Source organism: Anomalospiza imberbis, chromosome 9 (assembly GCF_031753505.1).
Source record: "Anomalospiza imberbis isolate Cuckoo-Finch-1a 21T00152 chromosome 9, ASM3175350v1, whole genome shotgun sequence".
NCBI classification, from domain to species: Eukaryota; Metazoa; Chordata; class Aves; order Passeriformes; family Viduidae; genus Anomalospiza; species Anomalospiza imberbis.
The window spans coordinates 24,809,022-24,827,055 of NC_089689.1; the positions used below are offsets into that span (position 1 = coordinate 24,809,022).

At 35.9% G+C, this 18,034-nt stretch overlaps 1 protein-coding gene across 11 annotated transcripts in view; it reads right to left on the reverse strand.

The window, feature by feature from the left end:
• LOC137478706 (cytosolic carboxypeptidase 6-like) overlaps positions 1-18,034 on the reverse strand; it is an 886,432-nt gene that overhangs the window by 852,536 nt on the left and 15,862 nt on the right. For 9 of the 11 annotated variants that reach the window (XM_068198695.1, XM_068198694.1, XM_068198699.1 and 6 more), the window contains exon 2: positions 16,351-16,473. In XM_068198695.1, the coding sequence (XP_068054796.1) occupies positions 16,351-16,473 (123 nt within the window). The remainder of the gene's footprint in view (positions 1-16,350; positions 16,474-18,034) is intronic. The other 2 variants (XM_068198691.1, XM_068198692.1) reach the window with 1 other exon arrangement.

Here is an 18,034-nt window from a genome sequence, read left to right on the forward strand (position 1 = left end):
CCATCCTCCTCCAATCTCACACATCAGTTTGCTAACACTGAGCTTCTCACGTAGGCTCAGGTAGGGAGCACCCAAGTTTCCTCCGGGACACAGTCCCCCCCATGCTGGAGGCACAAAAGAAATGTCGTTTCCCTTGTCTCTCAGACATACAGGTATCTAAAAAGTGCAATTTACAAACTCCCATACAAGCAAAGCAAGCCTGGGAACTGTGACGAGGGCGTGCAGGTGATTAGAGAAAGAAAATGGATTTAAGATGGATGGGATGAGAATCTGCGTCAGACATATTATTGAAATTGAACTGCCTAGATTTTGTTTTTATAAGTGAGTAATCCAAAAAGCCAATAAACCTTTTAAACAAAAGGCAGGCTTTTTTTTTTTTTTTTTGCCATATAATAAACTAGATTAATTGGCTTTTAAATACAGAAAACTCAAAATTAAAAAGTATGAAGGGACAAAAATCAACACAGAACTCCCTTGCCCACTGTGCTGTAACTTTTCACCTTCATCTGAATTTCACAAATGTGGAGGAAACTATGATTTTAAAGCCAATCATATCACATACTCACTTTTTGTGCTCTTCTGTTAATTCTTTGATATCCAGAAGTTTCTAGCCTACCAAGACGCCCACTTAAGCTTGATATAGGATTCCAATTAAGTGGAGAAATTTTTTTTATTTGACTGTATCTCCAAGTTTTTTCTCACTGGGTTTGAGTTTGGTAGGAACATATTTTTTGAAAAAGAAAAAAAAATCTAAAAAAAAAAGAAATGTGTAGATTTTCAAAATAGACAAAATTTTCTCATAAACTATTTTATGAACTCAGAAAGCAAATCAGTGTTTCTAAAGTAGTTAGTACTTCAATAACCTTACAGTGATTGTAGAGCTGTATTATTGTGTCTCATGGGCATGAAGTGACCTTGATCAATTATACAGATCCAATGTTGCTTTTGACTCTTCAAAGGCAGGGACTACACACACTTTGCAGTACTATTTCTATTCAAAATTAGGCTGAATTCTTAAGAGGTGCCAATTTACCTCCACATATGAATTTAAAGAAATATCAAAACTTTTCAGTTAAAAATAAAAACAAAACATGCTACTTTTGTTACATATTATAGTACACTTCTAATAGTATACCCTGACAATACAGGAAGCTGATATAATATGAGCTCTTTAGAACATAATGCACATTAACTATGAGATAAAAGGTTCAATTAAAATTACTTCTTTAAATATATGCATGGTTAATTCCAATTTTCTGTTTGAATCTATATGTATGTGCTTTACAAAACATTCATTCATTATCATATACAAAAATCTTTGTCTTATTAAATGCACTGGAAAGTTTTAATACATTATGAAACACTGGACAAGGACTTATATAACAAAACAATTACCACCTTAAGAAGCAAGTAATTATTTCTGGTTCCTAATTTTAATAATATTCTAGCAGTTTAACCTCAATAACCTGTATTTCTTTAGTTTATTTACTTGGAAGTAAAAAATCAGATATTTAATATGTTAGTAAAATTTTTTTACACGTTTCTATCCATAGTGAAAAACTTTCAAATAAAGAAGTTAACAACTGTCACTAGCTTTAACCAAATAGACCTGCTATTTCAAAAGCCAGTCTTCAAAACCAGGAACCTTTTGAAAGTCTGTCTATTCACGTTCATATTTTTACCACACTGATAGGAAAACATTATCTCTATGACTGAAAGATGACTTTCTGTCACACTGCTGATGTGACGGCAGCAACAGAGGGACCTTTGGCTTTAGAACATCCTAGACTCACAGGAAACACGGCAGTGCCACTGTCCCCTCTAAAGATGGAAATAGGTTATACTTTGAGAATTAGAATTAGAATTTAAAATACTTCCAATTCCAAACAGGGATGCGGCTTCTTACAATCACTAGGATGGCAGAAGTGTTGTAAATATCAATTTATAAATTCTTTTACAAATTAGTATAAAAATAGGGGTTATCAGGAAACCTAAAGGGCTAGCTATATTTTCATTTATTTAAAAAAAAAAACTAAGTTTTTGTTGTCAGCAAAGTGATTTTTTTAAGCTCATATAAAACTTCACCTGCAAAAATCAGTTCTAGAAATGTTGAGGGATTTGCCCTCAATGTACAGAACAAGGTATTCCAGAGTCACGTGGATATTTCTGTCTTTTTTCCCCTTTCTCTCATTATTTCTGCATTTTTTTTGCTGCATTTTGCTGCTCATCAAGGCCTAGAACAGCCTGGAATGGAACCCACGCCCCCAGACCTCACCCTGAGCAGGGGTGTGGTCCAAGGTGGCCCCACCCGTGAGTGTCACACCAGGGGACAGTGACACTGCCCACTGCTCTCACACTGAACTGAGCCTCCACCTTCGTCTGCAAGGCATCTGACACCAAACCACACCAGCACATTCTTCCAATATTATCCAGCAAACAATAATCGTGGAGGAATGATTGGCTAACAATTTTTAGGGGGCAAGATAATTTTATAGGACTAGACAGGTTAATAAAGAATCCTATTAATAAAAACATTTATTTTATTTGGTTAGATTTTCTTGGTGTTGAAATCTTTCTGCAAGATTGGAAATAATTCACAAACATTATCTTTCCAATGTAACATCCACAGTAAAATGACATTGGATTGCATATTAATTAGCCAAAACTGAATTTTCTCCACATTTTCTAGTTCACACCCTGTGGAATTTTATGTTGTTAAAATATAGTAGCCTATATTTGCGCTCACTATGAAGTCGTGTAGGTAAAAAGACCAAATCACAATTATCAAATTACAATAATACAACTTTTTGATTTCAGCATTCTTCCTTTCTCAGAAGAACCAACAATTTAACATATGTCTTCCAGTTATTATTATCAGTTAGCAAAGCTTGTTACAGTACTGTCAAAGAACACAATATTGCTTTTCTTCTCATCTAGGTTAAATCAGCCAAAACTGAATAGGTTGCAGAAGATAATGCTTGCTTTCCCTCCTCTCTCTTTACTCAGCTGGTTCATTCTTCATTAGTCTGACTCAGAGAAGATAACCTAACACAATTTTTCCAACAGTATTTAAGTTTCCCTGTGCTGCTGAAATAATATCAGTTATTGTTATATTCTATCTGAAAGAGTATCTATTATTCCTAATATCTGTTGAAGCATGGCAGACTATAAAATAGCATCCCTACAAAGGAAAGTCCGTCTTATCCACCCTGATTCAAGATGACACATACTTTGTTCAGTTTTAAAGAGTAATCAAAGGTGTGGGCTTAAATCCAATTAGTGTGGTTCAAAGAAGATAATGTCAAAATGCTTCAAATGGTGATTCTACCATGTAACACTGAAGCTCTGAGCTTCTGGGAGCCTCGAATTTCTGGAACTATAAAATGAAAACAAAAGTACCTTTTAAAGCACACAGCGATCTCCTGCTGCAAAGGACTATAAGCATAAGTTATTGTTAACTAGGCTAACATTCTAAATAAAAAATAAAATCAGAGGTCTTGGAATTCACGTATTCACATCCTAAGAAGCATCTAGATGTCATTGTGACACTGCAGATATATGGGACAGACACTTTTAATTGAACTCCTCGTAATCACTGAGAATTCTCAGTGATTCCTCTCAGTGATTCTCAGTTCTCCTTTTCCTACCATCCAATCAGTTCTGATTCCTCTGGCATGCACTCTCACTGACCTTTGGCCAATTGAGTGACAGAGAATTTGCCCACTTGCCACACAACTTCTCATTCATAGAAAGTTTCACAACCTTATGGTCTGACCCAAAGCCAACAGAAACTGTAGTTATGCAGAAATCTTTCCTCTGATTTCTGATCTGGACCAGGTACTGAAGATTTGGCATCTGTCAACACAGATCCCCTGTGCTAGAGAAAATACTTAGCGTGCACAGCTGAAGTTGGAGTTTTGGGCAAAAAACATTTCATGTCCAAAAGAGCATGCAGACTGAATAAGGACAAACATCAGGACAACAGCTCTGGATCCCAGTTCCTTTGAATGTTAAATATATATAAATATAAATTAGGAAATTTAAGGAAAAAAATAGGAAGAATTTTGGAAAGGCAGATTTTAAAAAATCTTTCAAGGAGGGATACTGGTAGAGGAAATTGTGAAAATGGGAAACTTTGAGTAAAATAAAATAGACAAAATGTTTACTGATGAAAATGAAATGCAAATATGAGGGAAGGAAATAAATTGATCACTAAATCCAAAAGGATAAAGATGAGCACACAGACGGGAATAATGAAAAACAAAACAAATGCTAATGGCAGACCAATAGCATGGAGTCCTAGAGGTGACAACAGCAAGACTTCATTTGATACAGCAGTTAACGTACTGGCTCAAGGAGTGAGGCTCAACATTCTCTCAACATACAAAAGAATATACTTTAGCAATAACATTTACACAAATGCAGAGAGTAAAGAGAAATAACAGGTAGGACAGCATAGAGGTAATCAAGTAAGAGGATGAGAAGTGTCTGGGACAAGTGAGAATCGCCCTGAAGCTACTGAAACAGAAGGGCCACTGAAAATACACGCAGTAATAACCAGAAGTCAAGTTCCAACTTGCTGTCAGCTTTTATTTCTCAGACAAAAGCATAAATTAATTATAACATTGCTGCCATTCCTTGTCTTAACTTCACTTTTAGTAAGGAGCACAGCTAGAATCCATCACCCCAGCGAGCTCAGGCACAAAGCTCTGCTATTTTGACAGCAATGGATCTGTAACAGCACAAAACTCCAGAGTGAACTCACCTTTTCAGTATTCACCCAATCTCAAGACATTTTGGGCTGTGCTGACACCGCTAAACAATCTAATTTAACTGTGCCTACACAAGAGGCCATCAACCCAGTGCAGGTATGTGAGCAGTTTTATGTTGCATTGAAGGGGTTTCATTATACAACTTAAGAGTAATATGAAATATATATGTAAAGCCTTATATAATTGGATCCTAATATAATAAAAACTGCAAGTAAGAAGAAAGACCAAAAAGGAACACAAGTGTCAAAAAGAATTCTTAGTCAATCATTCAAAAAACTCACTGTGAAAATAATTTCTTAAGCTGACCACCAAAATGCTAAAAGGAAAAGGAAAAAACCCTAGATGTATTATTCCTTCGCTCTCCATATTTTATATTGCATTCATCATAAAGGCTTAAAAGTTTTTCACATCAGAAATATGACATTCACTTACAATCTTAAAAAAGGCTACTAAAAATGAATTATTCATAACATAGTACAGTAGCAACAATAAACATTCAAAGCAATTTTTTTAAAAACAGAATAAATTATCCTTCTTATGAAAAAGCTACAGTTTCAGATGAGAAAAAAGAGATGTGATTCCACCAGAAACTGTTAGAACATAATAATAACCCTTAATATATTATGGTAATTTACCTTCACATTATGTTATTGTAGTAGATACTGGAATTCCAGTAGCTGTCTAAAGAACACACAGTGATAATTTATGGTTTGTTCCCAGTTTGTTTTCAGAAATACAAACACTAAATCAAAATTAGCATGCTAAAGGCTGAACCTAGAAGGCAATTAGGTTACTAAATAGCATCGATAAATGCAAAATGAAGCTCTGCATGTATCCAAAATAATGTGTTTCCCACCTAATAACTTGTATCCAAATTCCTGTTAGGCTGAGCAAAAAATTCCAAAATATTTTCTTCTGAAATCAGATAGTATCCATCCATGAATAAAAATACTTTTTGTTTATGAAACACCTCTTCTGAAGTATGTTTTCCAGCCAGTATTCTTTCAAAAGTACAGACCACTGTTTATTTCACAGCATTTTGTCTCTTCTTGCATTAGAGTGGCAGCTCAAACAAGCAAAGATCTTAATTTGGCTTGTTAACTTTGGAACAGCAGGCAGTTGAGAATTTTTAAGTGATTTAAAGAACAACAAGAACAGAATCTATCTGAAGTGTATTATAATTTCAGGGCAAAAAAAGAGAAAGTCTTAATCTTGTAAGTGTTCTCTTAGGGATTTCTGGAGATTGTCTAGTCCTAGAAGAGGGTCAGCATAAGGAGGCTGCTCTGAATTGCATCTGCCAAGGTTTTGAACACCTCTGTAGATGGAGACTCCACAGCCCCTCTGGGCAGCCAGTGCCAGTGTCTTCAGCCCACAGGAAAAAAAATCAAATATGACCACACACAGGATAGGATTTACAAGGAAAGGGTGAGGGAGCTGGGCCTGTTCACCCCTGAGAAGACATGACTGAGAGGGGCCCTCATCCCTGTCTGTCAGTGTCTGCAGGGAGGGATCAGAGCAAGGAGCAGGCTCTGCTCAGTGGTGCCCAGCAATGGCACAAGAGGAGCAGGCAGAAACTGATGCACAGGAAATTCCACCTGGACATGAGGAATAATTTTCCTGTGCACTGACTGACCCTGGAACAGGACGCCCAGACAGGATGTGGAATCTCTTTCACTGGAAATATTCCAGAACTCTGTGCACACAACCCCATGCCATGTGCTTGAACAGAAAGGTGGGACAAGGTGACCCACTGTGGGCCCTTCTCACCATCCTGTGATTCTGTGAAAGGTATTCCTGTATCTGGGGCTGGGAAGGAAGCACAAGGAACATTGTTCTCCCAGCTGGTGCTGCCTGAGCGCTGTCCTGAGCCGAGAGCAGCACCACATGTTGTGGTCACACAGTGACAGAGAAGTTGCAGCTCAGCATCGCTGTGCCCACAGCCAGCGGCCCTTCCAGGGAGGGGGCTCACATGAACATTTCAATTTGTTCTTCTCTGCTTTAGTCCCTTTCCTTCTGTTCCTCTGTTCTTTATAGCATGCCTGTTTGATCACATCTAGTAGACATAATACAAGATATGAAATTTCCTACATTTCAGTCTGAATTTGGCTCACATAGATCTGATGCAAAGCACTCTCAACGTTTCTCAGCCATTTTGCACTCATTTCACACAGCTGAAATTCACTACAAAAGGCACTAGGCAGTCAAGAACCAGGGCTTTTGTGTTCCTGTCTTCTGCAAAACAGGGATAATATTACAGGTTACTGAACTAACTGAACAAAACACCACTATTTAGTCAAGCAGAATATTTCAACGTTCTCCCAAGATGAAAATAAAGCCTTTACAATACCTCTTGGCTCCCAAATATTTACTGTTCTGATGCCACTTTTTCTTTTATTCTGAGTAAAGCCACTCCTTGTGATAGTCTATATAGCACCATCTGCATAAGCAGAGTAAAGAATCCTTCAATTTCTTCTAGTTCTGAAGGGCTCTGATTTCAAATGACAGAGGTTAAGCATATAAACAGGACAGTGAAGGCAGAGTAGCACTTTCAGGAAATAGCAAGGAGCAGCATTCCTGGCAAAATAAACAACTCCAAATTTTTTTCATTGGCACTGCTCTACACTGTATTTTCCCTGGGTTTGAGAACCTGGCAAGATGAAATTTGGGAAGGGTGGTTGGCAGCTCTTTTAAAGGCTCAAAATCAGATAAAAACCTGAGGTACAGTTAAGGTCTGCAATGCACCCAGCAGAAGAGATTGACCTGGACCTACCAATCACTCAAAACTCGCACGATTCTCTATTTTAAGAAGCAATTATTCAAAGCAATTATTTCCTTAGTCAGTAACTGAGGCAGAGGTCACCTGTTATTCTATAGAGTAACCACAGATTTATTCAAATCCAGGGATTGTATATGAGAAGAATTTTGCATCTCCTCATTAGTGACTTCCAATGGTGTTAAAAATCCTTAGGTACAGCACAAACTCATCTAGACATTTTTCCTTCATAGTTTTCACTGTCCCAGGCTTCTATTGTGTCACTATATATACATACCTCTATACATTCCTGATTCCTGATATCACATTCATGTTCATATTAACATGTGCAGTTTGAAATAAACACAGCTGCATTTATGTCAATGATTTTATATTCAAATATATCTGATTATGCTGAAATAAACACAGCTGCATTTATTTCAGTGATTGTACATTCAGATAAGGATATTTATTCAGTGTAATGTAATGTTCCTTCACACTGGCAGGCACATTGCTATTCTTTCTTGTATTTCCCTCTATCATTTTTCCAGATGGAAAATTTTGAACAGAGCCAGAAAAATGGAAACTGGAAAATTTATCTGAGAACTTTTACCTCAGAATACGTAGGAAAATCTTGTTGCTTATTCTCAAAAATTACTTAGCCATCTTTATATAAAGCATTTTTGTTGTTGAGGGTCTCTTTTAATTCCTTCTCTGTCAGAGAAGAAGCTCTCAAAAATCCCATGATAACTTTTAAATCTGATGGAAATGTAAGTATCAGGAATGTGCAAAACCGTAAGAATGGATCTACATCAGGTCTGTTTCTGGACAACACCACCTTCAGCCACCGTCCTCCTAAGAAAATAGTTTGAATGGAAACAAGAACTGTAAGATTTTCCTTCCTATTATTTGATCAAAGTATAGTTTTGCATTATGTTAATTTTGGCTTGCAACTATAACATGTGATCTGTTTTTAGAAAATAACACAACATTATTAAATGTATTAACAGTGATTAACCATTTAATTAGATGTATCTATCAGGTGAGATCAAGGTCCAGCTCAGTAACTGCCAGAAATGGATCCCTATAGAAGAGCATAAGAAAATAAACAATCATTGCAAGACACCTCCCAGTGTAATGCCCTAATTTACAAGGCCCAGTTTATGAACCTTCTGAGCCAGAAATGGTGTCAGTGTTTAGTAGCTCTCAAATGATTTTTCTTTCCTGGGCTTGTCAGCTGGATTGTTTATTGAAAGCATCACACATGTCAAGTTTTAGCATCCACACTGTTCTGCAGGAAGAAGTTCCACAGCTTAATTAAACAACATGTAAGGAATCATTCTCCTTTGTTTGCTTTCAACATATTAACTGCTAGCTTCATTTCATGGCCCTTAGTTTTTTTTTTTGTACAAAGAGAACAGACATGAAAACACTGATATTTTAACTAGAAATCATGATTTTACAGACCTTTATTGCTCAGGTACCTTTTTTTGCAGACCAGGGATCCATACTGTATTTAGTTGTTTCTTCTACCGAGACTGTTGAAAATCTGCTGTGAGCTTAAAATATCTGATCACAGACATTTCTGCTTTTGTTTCTAGTTGCTTATTCTGGTCCCTTTTGGGTCAGTCAAATAGAAAATCCACACTTCTGCTTTAATACCAGCTGAGGAGATGCAAACACGTGGGAAGAGGGAGGAAAGGACTGGTCCTGAAGAAGGTAGTGTGAGAATCAGATGGTAAAGTGACTGTGAAAATCATAATTGTCACAACAACTGCAATTAACATCCTAATTCTTTACTCTCATTGTTACAGTAATGCTTCCTGCATTTTCATTAGTTCCATAGGTCATTAATATCTATTTCCCACAAGTTACACTATCTGACTAATGCCATATGTGTTGGACGGTATCACATTGACATCAAGTATTCCCCATTTGTAAAAATGCCTTCCATACTATATCTGTTTAGATATTTAAAAGGTTAATATTTAGTTCCATTTGCAATGCTGACCTAGCAAGAAAGAAATTAATTTGGCATTACAGCAGTAACATCAATTTCCCATGTAACTTTAGTAATGCATTTACTGGAAAGAGATTAATATCAATTCCATAAATCATTCACGTGCTTTTTCCGGAGTTTGAGACATCTGAGTAATGTCATATATGTTAACTGATAGCACTCTGTGCATGCTACATCCATTAATCTATGCCTAGTGTCATCATTAAAACACACAAAAAATTAAAATCAATCTTTTGCTCTTACTTTTTTTCTGACTTTTAACTTGCAGTTGTCTAAAGGTATTGATACTCCGATAGAGTAACGCTGCTCTGAACTGGGAACAGACATGTTCAGAAATGGGTAACATTTGCTAAATTATCCCTACTGGCAGTAATAACCACTTCATGCCTGCCTGTGAAATGTGGCATAAATTACTGCCAAAAAATAAGGAAATAACTAAAATGTTTCATTAATCAGACACACCTTGAAGCCCCAAAAGCAGGCTGAAAACAGACATGATTACTGAAATAACACAGAGACTTTCATTCCTTTGTTTCTACTTTACAGATAAGCATCCTTGTAGAAGTGAAAGCCAAAATAGTTCTACCTGACTTAGTGAGTCTAGATATACATGGGAGATTATAATACAGGAAATTTGGAATATCAACTAGTTTTTGCTGCAAAACACAGTTTAGCCTTCTACTAAAAGTGTTTGCACTGGAAGAAAATATCCTTACACAGCTTTTGCACTTTCTATTTCTACTGATGTGCCATTATGACACTTGCCTGTATTGCCTTATTCCTGTTCTAGGATATCATTGCAGTGCTACTGAAATCAGGGGGAAGAAGGGTTTTTCTGTTCATTTAAACATAAACACACAGAGAGTCAGACTGTTTAATAATTTTGGAAGCACATTACAATTCTGTTAGATGACAAAAATAAAACTATTTCCTAGGTTGGATTTCAGTTTTTCTATGAGTGTGATACTTAACAGTATCATCATCTGTGTTTTCATTTTTAATTTTTTATGAACAAAAATGTCCATTTCAGAAAATGCTTTGCAAATCAAATTTTACAATATTTTACTAATCACAACTAAGATTAATCACCCTTAATTTTAGCTGTCTAAAGTTACATGTCAAGTTTTAACAACTGGGACAGAAGCAGCCCCAAAGGGCAATCCATCCTATATTATCTCTGCTTTTGTTCAGAAGATATCTTTCATGGTAAAGCTCAATGGCCTATTTCACGCCTCTAAGTGGTTACAATGAGATCAGCGGAATTACAATCACTTATTGCAATTTTGAGTGTTGTGCAAAGTGTTTTATAAGTACATTATCCTATTTTTGAAATATAGAAGGATATTTAAAACCTTAACAAAAATGATACAAGGGTACTTCTCAGTCATATGAGATCTCTTAATACATTGTAAGTTTTAACTTTTTCCAACTGATTAATATAATTTGTAATCCATCAGCACTGAATTTTTTATCAGATTTCTAATGCAAAATATTTTACAAACCTGCTGTAGGAAAAGACAAACTAATGTTTGTGAATCATTTTCATTGCAAGGTGGTGGTACAGCAGTTAACATAATTTGAGGTTTACAGTAATTGAGATTGAATCTAAAATTTTACAAAACTTTAATTACAATCTTTTGAACATAAACCACAATACAGAAATTACCCAATCATAACATTTTTTCATAAAAAAATAAGAATTCATCCAAAGGATAGAAGATTTAATGACTCTTGGCGGAGTTCCACTTTTTGGTTGAAATGAGAATAAAAGCAGACAGCAGCTTCATTTCTAATTTCAAGAAACACAGTATTTTTTAACAGTTAAACAGCATTATATTTGATTAACAAGCCAAAATATATATTTTCAAAGCCTTATTAAAAGCCCCTGTATTTAACAGTGTGAATGCTGAGATTTACGAACCTCTGTGAGCCAACACTGCTCCTTCAATTCTCAAAAGTAATTATAAAACAAGCAATTTGAGCCACAACAGCAGAAACCGTCGGGCTTGGGGTTTTTAACCATGCTCACAACACATTGCAGTCTGCAGCCTGACTCCAGCTCCCTCCCATATTCCCTGTGCCATCCCAGGCCAGGCAGGACTGGGGTGAATTCCAGAGCACGCACAGGGCAGAGCCACCAACCAACCCACCCTGGGGACTGGCAACCCAGTGACACCAGGCAAAAGGAACATTTGAACCTCCTCAGCATTTTTCTGCAGCAAAGCCACACCTGGCAGTGTCAGGCCAAGTTTTTAATCTGCCAGTTCTCTCCATGGAGAGTCCAGGGAGGCAAAAGCTGGAGAACAACCAGAGCCCACCTCAGAATCACTCTGTGATGGAGGCAGGAAGGCAACAGGTGGCTACACCCAACAAACAGCCTTTGCACAAGGAGAAAAAAGGTGGGGTTTTTTAAGGGCTGAGTCATTTGGTTTATATTTTCTTTGTTCACTTTGCAAAATACATATAAAAAGCGTCTCATGCATCATGTTAAATTCACTAAAATTTGTGACCTCATGCAGAAGCAAAGCTGCTGCAGATATGTAAGCTCCCACAAAAACAACTGGCTTCCACCACTGGAGGTATCATCTCCAAAAGCATCTCTTACAGTTAAAATGACTAAGCACCTAAAACAGCTCTTAGCCACAATACAGAATAGGCTGCTGGCTTAATGGATGCCACCAGAAATCACAAGCACTAAGGCAACACAATACAGTAGGGGCAGCTGGCTAAACTAAACTTTGAAGTCCTTTAGATAAAATGTCTGAAATACCAACTCACCTTGAATATGAAATGCCAGATTCCCTGAAGAACATGTTCATATCAAAACCTGGGACTTCCTCAATCAGGAAGGACTTCTTTGGATAGCAGAAATGAATACAACCTTTTACCCACTATATTGTGCAAAATTCCCATTTTGACAGAACAGTAGGTGTGATGAGAGGTAAACATTTGTACAGTTGTGCATTGCTGCTAAACTGAAACTGTGTTAATAATTTAATGCATTAATGAATATTAGGAAACAGAATTACAACTGACCAAATGTATACATTTCAGATGTGGCATTCCCTTTAAATTTGCACGGTGCATAGGTAGCTGTGCTTCCATTTTTTCCTGAAGCTAATCCATGTTTCTTGTGAAAACTAAAATTATCCAATAAGTATGGTGTGGTATGCACGGAATCTGAATTTTTATCAGTTTCTTTCATGCTAATGATAAATCAATGTTAAAAGTTTATTTTGGCTGTATATATTCTTAAATATTAATAAAGATAAGAATGAAGATTCCAGGCAGAACACGAGCTTGAACTATGGGAAACACAAATTCCTCACATACTTGCAAGTTGATAATTCTCCATCTTCTTTACTCCTCTGTCAGTTATTAATATGATGAAGGGCTGGGGCACCTTTCTTCATTTTCAGTAATTGCATTTATTTTACAGCAATTATTTTTTTCCCTACTAATAGATTCATTAAAAGTAAAGTGCAAGGCACCAGCTGCTTTAGCTCCTTCAGAAAAGGACCTGGACAGTATAAGGGTTCACAAGTTTTACAGAAGTCAACAGTACCATGCTATTGTGAAAAAGATTGGACTGTCACATTGCAGAAGTAAATAGATTGCAAGGCATGTCATGTAATAAACTCTACATAGGATTGGCACCAGCTTATCGGAGTATCATGCTCACCTTGGACCACTGCCAGTCAAGAAAGGCAGAAAACAGCTGGAGATAGGCCAGAGGAAATAAAAACAGCTGGAGATAGGCCAGAGGAAATAAAGAATGAGAGAAAATTTGGAAAATGTGAGCACTAAGGAACCATTGAAAAAAATAGCAGTTATTTAACCTGAGGAGGGAAAGGCCAAGGAATGATATGATAGCAGATTTCCATTAAGTCAAAAAAGAAAGGAATAATCTGATTTTTGTGCCTATAGGACTGGACAAAAATTAATACCTTTTTGGCAAGGACATTTCTACATAGAAAGAAAATGTTCCTTATATTGAGCAAATTGCAGTGTTAGAATGGATTTCTGCTTTCTCATCGAAACTCACTGAAAGTGTCTGAAAAAGATAAACATCTGTCAGGAATGGCAAAAATAGTTTTTTTTGCCTCTCAACAACAGAATGGACTAAAAAGAAATTCCAATGCCCAATTCTATTTTTTGATTTTTTCAAAGCACAGCACTTCAAAACAGCAAGCTGGACATTGGTTTTCAGACTACATAAAAACACACCTCTGTCTCAAAGAAATTCATACTTTTCAATGCTATTTAATACAATAATGATAGCAATTACAAAAATGAAACCACTTTAAATTGCATTTCTTCTGCATGTATTAATATTTTTCCTGATTTCTACAAGTTTAATACCCCTTCTCTACTCTGAAATCTGTTTACTTACATTTCTACAATATAAAAGAGTTATTGAAAACTAGGAATTTTCTTTCTATCAAAGAGACCTTTCAAGAAAAAAGAGAATGCAGCAAAAGAAAGAAAAGCCACTTACAGAATTACATTTAACACAACTTCTATTTTAGAATCATAGAATGGTTTGGGTTGGAAGGGATAATAAATATCATTTTGTTCCAACCCCTTCCTGCCTGGGGCAGAGCCACCTTCCACTAGACCAGGGTGCTCGGAGCCCCATCCAACCTGGCTTCGAACACTTCCAGGGATGGGGCAGCCACAGCTTTTCTGGGCAACCTGTGCCTCATCAGCTTCACTGTAAACAATTTCTTCCTCATAGCCAACCTAAATCTACTCTCTCTCACTTTAAACCCCTTTCTCCCTGCCCTGTCCCCACAGACTTTGGGAAAAACTCTTTCTCCACCTTTTTTATAGGCCCTCTTTACATACTGAGAGGCCACAAAAGTCTCCTCAGAGCCTTCTCTTCCCCAGGCCAGACAAGCCCAGTATTCCCAGCCTGTTCCATAGGAAAGGTGCCCCAGTCCTTGGAGCATCTTCGTGGCCTTCTCTGGGCCCCTCCAGCAGGTTCCTGTATTTCTTGTTGTGGGGGCCCCAGAGCTGGGGCAGTACTGCAGGTGGGCTCAGTTTTGCCACCTGTTCTTTGAAAAAGGCACTTTCAATAGAATATTATATTTAAGGCGGTACTCAAAGAGCATCAAAACAATTTTATAAATGTTGAGTCCTACTGTTTGGACAATAGGGTGGGATAGATTTCATTATGAACAACAATTTCATAAGTTATCCAATATCAATTAATTTGCTTTGACCAGTAAAGGTACTCTAAGCAATTACTTGGCTGACATAGAACAAAAGATGAAGTGAATTTACATATGAAGTGTACACAATATTGCTCTCACTCTTGCTAATACATTGTCATCATGAAAAAGTAAATGAAGGTATTAATTTCATTCATATTTGTGTTTTGGAAGTGTCTGAATATGCAAAGCAACATCACAAGCTCATCATGCTACAATGTAAATAAATACAGTATTTCAAATAGCACCTGCTTCTATCACATTCTATTATTACCAAAGTATGTAAAGTATGAACATTACCTTTGAACTGAATGTTTTAATTTAAAAATATAATTAATTCCATTGTTCAAAAACTGGAATTAAACCATCATGCAATGACTCACAATACTTCACAAATAATTTGATGACTGCTACTGATCTTTTTCATTGCAGAGAAGTTTAGCACAATAAAGTAAATTTCCCAGCTTGGCCATGATTCATTTCTTTAGCCATTTTCTGATATGAAAATGCAAAAAACCCACATAATTATTGTGAAATAGCACCCAAATTATTTTTAAAAATACAGAACTATTGTCTGAACCTTCAGAGACACACCTTAAAAAAAAGATACTCTTTATTATTCACTGCATTATTTGCACTTTTTACATAATGTAATCACAGGATTTAAATAACTCAATATAATATTTATCCAGGAACTGGCAGCCAGTAGTCTACCTTAAGGGACATAAGTCTTTATAAAAAGCTCATTTTAGAAGACACTTGAGCAGTTTTGGCATTACCAGCAACCTCTCACATAAACCATGCTGAAAACTATAGTTTATCCTGCCAAATGCCTTTTCTACATATGGTGTTTAACAGTGCTCTGTAGGTCTGAAAGCCAGTAATAATAGATTTAAGCTAAAAATATGGTAGCACACATGTATGTAACACAAAAATTTAAACAATGCTACATTTTCATGGATATATTTACCTACATAGCCCACATGCAAATAAGCAATTAAAATTACTCTTTAAATTAATGTGCTAACTATAACTCCTGTAAAAATACTTTCTCTTTCAGTTTCCAGTAGCTTCCTAAAGTTCTCCTATTGACGTCAGAGGCAGAACTTCCATTAACCTCAGCAATATAGGATCAGGCCATAGGAAACCCAAAGTAATATATTTAAAGACAGCACAAACACATTTTTTAAATTCTCTAATTATGCAAGGATAGGCTTGGCTCTTTACTGGGTTAACTGCCCCAGTAAACTTCTAAATTAAATTTTTAAATAGCATATTTTAAATACTACATCATAAATACATAAATACTACCACATAAATAATGACAGTATAAAATCCAGTTATGTATTCACACGTGGTTAAAGATGGACCTGATGAAATTTTTATTGTAGGCAACAGTAAACTTCACAACCTTTTTGACATTTGAAGTTTGATTTGAAGTCATACTGTGACTGAAGAGAATCAGCTGAATTTGTTAAGTAGTATTTAATGTAAGTCTTCTTTATAATTAAGATACTTCATAAAAAGATGAGTGATAAAGTTAAAAGTGTTAGTATATTGACAACTAGGTAAAATAATGCGGAAAATACTCACCACTTTCAAAACAGGCATCAAATATAAGATGTCCTTTTTTAGGCTGTCCACAGTAACCAGCTGGGAGAACAATGTACTTGCTCACGTTCCCTGCTATGATATCATCACTCCCCATGGCACTGCCTGTTGCAGTAAAAGTGAAAAAAGACCCCATGAGCATAAAACAAAATATATTTAATATATAAAAAACAGTAGAAGGCTACTTCCCCACACATTTCTACATAAAATAAAATTTGCACCATTTAACATCTGCACCAGTAAATTAATTCTCTTTTCAAAGTGTATATAAGAATTTTGATATAATAATGGCATAATCTGTTAAAGCCTCTCTAAGGAACAAACCACCCAGCCTGGTTTATTGCATGTTTATGACCTGTGGCTGGATCTACTTCTTTCAACAGGAACTCTCTAGCTCTAGATCCTGCTGGATTCCCTGAAATTGAACTCCTCATCACATTCTTTATCACAACTCTCAGAAGCTTCTTCCTCTCTATCAGCATAGTGGGATCTTCTTCCTCCATCCTGCTGCCTATTTTCATGCATCTTAAATTAACTTAGAACCTTTGAGACTTCAGTCCCACTCATATTTGAAATTTTAGAATTATTAGAAGGAAGAGACATACACCCATAGAGCCATGTGACTACCTGAGCCCTCCTTGTTAGGAAACAAAACTCAGAAAAAGAACTTGAATAATTATTTTTTTAATGGGACATTATTTCATGGTAAAATATATAAGGATATAAAGTTTCCACACAATGGCATGATTTTTGTCAAAATACATCAGTAGCGAATACACTGAAAGCTTTATTCTTACCATAAAATTACAGTAACAAATTTCAGTCTGCAAAATATTTGTTTCCAGATAAGGATAGAAGAGCACTAATGTTTTTTTTCTTTTTCATTTGAGATATGTACAGGAAAGCAATCAAATAATTGTATATTATATCATACATTTATATTATAGTGTGAGAAACACTCAGCACTTTTTTCACTACTTACAGCTTGGAGAAAAAATATTTAGCAATAGAAAAACTATCTTCTGCGTTATAGAAAATGAAGAAATGGTATGGCTTCAAGTGCAGAAGGCATGTGATGGGATAATGGGATGATAATATCTTATTTCACTCTGATAAATAGGGCTACTAAGGCTTCTAGAAATAGACTTTTGGTCTGTACTGATTTTTTTGACATTTAAATGGGTTATGGGGGATGATAAATGTGACATAAAGCTCAATTTGTTTTATTTTTATATTGAAAACTATTTCACACAAATGTTACAAGCAATTCATATCGTCCCCGAATGAGGAAAACAGCTTATTAATTAAAAGTGACCTTTCCATACATAAAAGTATTCCACCTCTTGAGGCAAAATACCTTAGCTGAGGTAACAAATTATATCAATGTATTAGTGACACCACAGTTAAAGGGTCTGTCAGGCTTTCTATCATATACCCATATTTTCACAGGTACATAAATCCCACATTAAAAAATATGCAAATCCAGGTCAATATTTGGCATATGAATCCCCAGTCTTCCCCAGGAAGAAATTTGGAAGAAACTTACTCTCTTTGGAAAGTACTACAACAGAACAAACAGAAATTAGACCTTTTCTTATTTTATCATAATCTAAAAATGTAGATATTTAATAATGCATGATAGTATTTTTTAGCAAAATTACTATTT